Source organism: Camelus ferus, chromosome 10, assembly GCF_009834535.1.
Source record: "Camelus ferus isolate YT-003-E chromosome 10, BCGSAC_Cfer_1.0, whole genome shotgun sequence".
In the NCBI taxonomy this organism is placed as follows: domain Eukaryota; kingdom Metazoa; phylum Chordata; class Mammalia; order Artiodactyla; family Camelidae; genus Camelus; species Camelus ferus.
This window is the reverse complement of record NC_045705.1, coordinates 32,644,282-32,650,125: the sequence shown is the minus strand read 5'-3', so window position 1 is coordinate 32,650,125 and position 5,844 is coordinate 32,644,282. Positions and strand designations below refer to the sequence as shown.

General features: G+C 39.6%; 1 protein-coding gene across 1 annotated transcript; it reads left to right on the top strand.

Annotated features, from left to right (window-relative positions):
- The first annotated feature begins 4,890 nt into the window (after positions 1-4,890).
- LOC116666616 (olfactory receptor 5AP2) lies at positions 4,891-5,844 on the top strand. Its single transcript, XM_032490447.1, has one exon. It carries the CDS (start codon positions 4,891-4,893, stop codon positions 5,842-5,844), a length of 954 nt encoding a protein of 317 aa, XP_032346338.1.

Here is a 5,844-nt window from a genome sequence, read left to right as displayed (position 1 = left end):
TTCTTTGTCTCCTTTCCTCCTTCCTTCCCCCTCTCCTCCCTCCTTCCATACCACCTTTCTTTACCTTCCTTTCCTTTATTTCATCAAATTTATCAATTTTCAATTTTACTATTTCCAGATTTTGAGTCCTATTTATACTCTATTCAGATGCAATTAAATTTAAAACTTGGTGTATTTGACAAGATAAAATGAAAAATAACTTGTGTATTTTTAAATTATGCTTCCATTTACAAAGGACTGCACCATGTTTTCTCCTAGTGCTCGTGCTTTTTAATGTTTTTAAATTTTTATAACTCATTGAAATTTTACAGGGTTTATTTAGTAAGTGGAAAATATCAAATTTTGTCTTTTTCTACAAGGCTATCAACAATAGTTGTTTAATAAAAGTTTCCTTTCCCCACAGTTTTGAGACACTATTATCATATACCGGATTTTCATTTCATTTTATTGGGTCTGTATCTGTATTTTTCTATTCTGTTCCCTTGTTCTTTCACCTGTTCTGTAAAATTGATTTATCAGTAATACACTGTTTTAATTATAAGCATCCTTACATATTTTACACCAGTAAATCAGGGCCCACCCGATTTGTTCCCTTCTTTTCAGGGATCTCATGTCTGTAACAAGAATAATATCACAGTTTGTTCCCATATAAGAACTAATTCACTCTTAATTGAGGAAAGTATTTATTTACTTATTAAATAAAATTCACTATTTGTCGATCATGTTTCAGACTCTGTGTTGAGAAGAGCCTACTGTATTTTCCCTCCAAAATACCAAAAAAAAAAAAAAAAAGCAAGCGGTTAAGCATTAAAATAATGCGAATATTGTCGGAATTGCTAGAGACAAAGCAACCCATCCTTTAAGCTTTTGTGTCCCCCAGCATTTAGTGCAAATTGATTACATTGTACTGAGAGACAAATTAGAGTGTCTTCTCAAAGTGGCATAGATAATGTAAATGCTCATCAGATGTTGATCAGTTTGTCTCAGACTCTGTACCTCTTATATGGAAGATATATTTTAGGCAATAGTAAAGCTTGTAAGTCTCCATCTAGACTTCACAGGCTCATGACTCTTTCTTACTCTGGACAGTAAGGAGGAGAGTCAGGATGGAGGGAAGTCTTATTTGTTAACCATCTGTCTATATTTATTTGATGCAACAATGCATGTTGTTTGATTTACCTACGGCATCACCCTGTGAAGCAGGTTATCAGTATTCTCACACAGAAACGAAGGACCTAAGGCACAAAGCGATTTAGTGCACTATCTAAAGTCACACAATCAGAGAGGCATGGAGCCAGGACTGAAGACCAAGTCCAGTCCTCGTCCTTGCTATGTCCCTGCATCCCCTCCAGTTTGCCCCTCACCGTGATTCAGGCAGCATAACTTCTCATCTGTACTCGAAGTCTTTAGAGAAGGCAAGACCAAAGGCTGAGCGAACCTGCTCTGCTTTGGATTCTTCCAATGCGTCTAAGGGGACCAGGCCGCCAACTATCAGAAGAGACAGAAAAAACAGTGTTTAACAATGGTTCGGAATACGGGACTGAAAATTCATTTTTCCACTGGGCCCGGGTGTCCTGAGGGTAAAGGAGAGAAATATGGAAGGGACATGTGCTTTCCTTTGGTTTCAGAGGGAAACAAAAACAAGTAGATTAAAATGAGGTGACATGAGGGATGAAGTCCCCAGAGACCAAAGAACAAGAAGTGACTCCTACTTAAAATAAGCCAGGATGCCCGCTCCAGACTGCGGTCCAGAGCCCCTGCAACCGGAAATAACCGCACACAATATCACAGCTGCACCGCAACAATGTATTCTGTATTTTGAATTGTATTTTTACCGTGACGTAACAGATTGGGATACTGTAAGGAAAAGTGAAGGAGAAAAGACTCAATCTCTGCTGAATGCAGGCGTGACCCTCTTATGACAGGGAAGATGTAAAGCATTTCAGTTCTCTTATCTCTGTAACAAGTGACGTCTAATGTCCATTCCAACTCTGCCTGCTGCTTAACCTGGGAGAATTAGAGTGACTGCCTCCTCTAAGAAGAATATTTGTTTTTCTTTTTTCTGCTTTTTTTTTTTTTTTTTTGATGAATTTAGTCCTCAGACAGGAACAAGCAAAAGGATCAAAGGTAAGAAGAAGATATAAAAAGTTCTGTCCATGTAATTTACTGACCTGAGGAAAAATTTAATATCCTGTTAATTTCTCCAATCTATCCAAGACCCAAAGTTCCAAGAGCACTGAATGTTAAATAAATACTCTGTCCATTTTTATTAATAAAATTTTATTAGTCGTTAGGAAGATTATAAGGAGCAATAAAGACTATGATTTCAAGACCTTTTTAAACACCAGCAATTCTCAGGAAATCTCACTATGATTTTCACAAACTCCTAGAAATTGAAAACCCAGATGAAGGATCTCTGGACTAGAGGGTTGACTGCAGACTGTCAGCCAGGGGAAGGGGAATGTTTCAGAGAAAACAGGAAATGCATTTGCTAGCATAGAGGAAAGGTGGAAGCATGTGATCCACAGTGTTAGATGTGAAACAAGTGGTATTTTGCTAAAAATACTATCTAATGAATGTGAGTTCTGAGAAAGACAATTTTCACCCACTGTAACTGTATTTTCTCTTCAGGAGGTGTACGGATTTCTCCCAATGTAACTGTGTCCTAGTGCATCAATAAAGTTCTGAGAATTACAGTATCCATTGCTCTGTGTGTTAGTGCTCACATCCATCATTGATGGGGTCCTTATAAATCACCTCAAATGTTGCATTGGCTGGCTATAAATCTGTAGGTGATCTCTGGCACTTTGGGCAAAGGTCACCAATCTTTTGTGCCTCCCATCTCCCATGTGCGTAAAGAGGACTACAACACTGCTTATCTCATGGGATTTAAATAAAACAGTGCAGGAAGAATACTTAACACAGTGCTTACAGAACATGGGAAATGCTCAGCACAGTTCAGTACTTGTTACTGTTACCCATCATTGCCTTACTTTGTGCGTCTAGCACACGCACACAGTCTGGGGCATTTTATTCTTTTCACTATTTCTGAGAGAAAGGTACTCTCAGGGAAGTTTTCTGGTTGAAGATGAGAGGAAAAGATCTATTCCTTCTTTCTAATTCCTTCTGCTCTTCTTTGAAATTCAAACAGCAAGATTATCCCAAGGAAGAGGACTAGGCTGTACCTCTGTCCAGTGAAATCTGAAGGGAGGCAAGGTAGTGCTGGGGAACAAACAATGTGGCATCCAGATACCCAGGGTTCACTGCTGATTCGCTCCTCTACTTCACTGACCTCCCTTAACAGAAGGTCGTCTTATTAATACTCCTGGACTCATGTGTATCTCCCTCACTGGTCTGTGGTGAGGCTTAGATTAGATACTGAGTGCAATGACACTTTGAAAAGTACTGTAATACTGTACAAACATGCCAAGTTCTATTGCTGGTGAGGGTACTGAGCCCCTGACCCAGGGGGAAGCAGGTGGAGCAGGGCACAGATAGGCACTTCTGTGTGTGGCAGTGTCTGTGAGCTTTCTCCCCAGCTGTGCTCAGTAGATCCTTTAGCTCCAATATTAGCGCACGTATTGGGTTACTTTGATCCCACATTTAAATTCGAGACAATATCAAATAACTTGCTGTTGCAAATGATAAAGGATTTAACACTTTGATCTATAATTTGACAGCTAGATTAGCACCAATCTATCTACTGTTTAATAATAATCTGAGGTCATCGAGGTAGGGAGTTAAAGTGGAAATGGAAAAGAATTCCCCTGGAGCTGTTGCCTAAACTTTTACTTGAGAGATCTAGGCTGGACATGTATATTGATTTTTCCTCCTTCCTTCCTTCCTTCCTTCCTTCCTTCTTTCCTTCCTTCCTTCCTTCCTTCCTCCCTTCCTTTTTTCCCTCCTCCCCTCCTTTCCTCCCTCCATCCTTTCTTTCTTTCATTCTTTCATCTTTTACCTTGTATCTTTTTTTTCTTTTGTCCGGGATTTCACTTCATTACACACTGCAAGAGTGAATTTTAGTTCCACTTAGATGACCTAGTGTAGAATTATTCCCCAGATTGAATACAGTGGCTGGAATATTCCACATGCTGGTGGTGATGTGTTCTGGTTCTGTGGTGTTAGGTAGGAGTTTTCTTTGTTGCGTCTGATCTATTACTTTCATCTGGGACGTCTACTCATTCTTACAACTTGATTCTCTAAATTTTGAAGACAATTATCCAAAATGCTCAATATTTAATTGACTTTTTTATGTAAATGCTGATACTGGGAAATTAGGATAGGGTTGGAACCATGCTAGCTGTATGGGAACACCCTGTCTCATGGCTTGGCCTTCAGTTTTTAAAATTTCTCCCAGCCCCAGGAAATTCAAACTTCTTTTTTATTATTATTATTTAGTTTAGTGACTTATTATTGTTTAGTGATGTTTATTAATTTTACTGACTTTCAATATTTTGTATACATTCCATTAGCACTGTGGAGGAATAGTCAGTGGCCTGAATTCATTTTGACCTTTTTTCTCTAGAAGTTGTGTCTAAATGGTATATTAATAAACCACTTAATTTATTTATCACAAATAATGATGCATCTTAAGCATAAGTTCCTGGAATTACCCAATAAATAGTTAATGCCAGAAGTAATCTTAGTTAATGGGTATTAAGTCACTCGTGTCAAGGTCATTTCTTAGTGTGCAACACACCTAGAACTCAACTGTCTTTTCATGTCTTTTGACTTGGCGTCAAGTCCAACACACTTCTTAGTAAGTTTTTCACTTTGCTCTCTTCTGTTAGAATTTGCATGTGTACACACCAGCAAAATGATGTTTATAGCTCTGTCGTGTATCCATCTGACCAAATGCCATGTTCCGTCTTCTCTCCTACTGCAGCTCAGATGACCAGATATATGAAAGAGGTCCAAGGCGAGAATCAAACAGAAGTGACAGAATTTATCCTCTTAGGACTCTCAGACAATCCAGATCTACAAGTTGTCCTCTTTGGATTGTTTCTGTTCATCTATATGGTAACCATGGTGGGTAATTTGGGGATGATCGTGCTAATTAAGATTGCTCCCTGTCTCCACACCCCCATGTATTCCTTTCTCAGCAGCCTCTCCTTTGTTGATGCCTCTTCCTCTTCTTCTGTCACCCCTAAGATGCTGGTAAACCTCGTGGCTGAAAATAAGGCCATTTCTTTTAATGGATGTGCTGCCCAGTTCTACTTCTTTGGCTCCTTCCTGGGGACTGAATGCTTCCTGTTAGCCATGATGGCGTATGATCGCTATGCAGCCATTTGGAACCCTCTGCTGTATCCAGTTCTCATGTCTGGGAGAATTTGCTCCTTGCTAGTGGCTACCTCATTCCTAGCAGGCTTTGGGAATGCAGCCATACACACAGGAATAAATTTTAGATTGTCTTTTTGTGGCTCTAATAAGATCAACCATTTCTACTGTGACACTCCACCCCTGCTCAAACTCTCTTGCTCTGACACCTATATCAATGGCATCGTGACCATGGCTTTCTCCAGTTTTATTGTCATCAGCTGTGTTACGATTGTCCTTGTTTCCTACCTGTGTATCCTCATTGCCATCTTGAGGATGCCCTCATTAGAGGGGAGGCACAAAGCCTTCTCCACCTGCGCCTCTCACCTCATGGCTGTCACCATATTCTTCGGGACAATTCTCTTCATGTACTTGCGCCCTACTTCTAGCTACTCAATGGAGCAGGACAAGATTGTCTCTGTCTTTTATACAGTAGTGATCCCTATGCTAAATCCTCTAATCTACAGTTTAAAAAATAAGGATGTGAAAGGGGCCCTACAGAAGATCTTACAGAAACAGATACTGTAA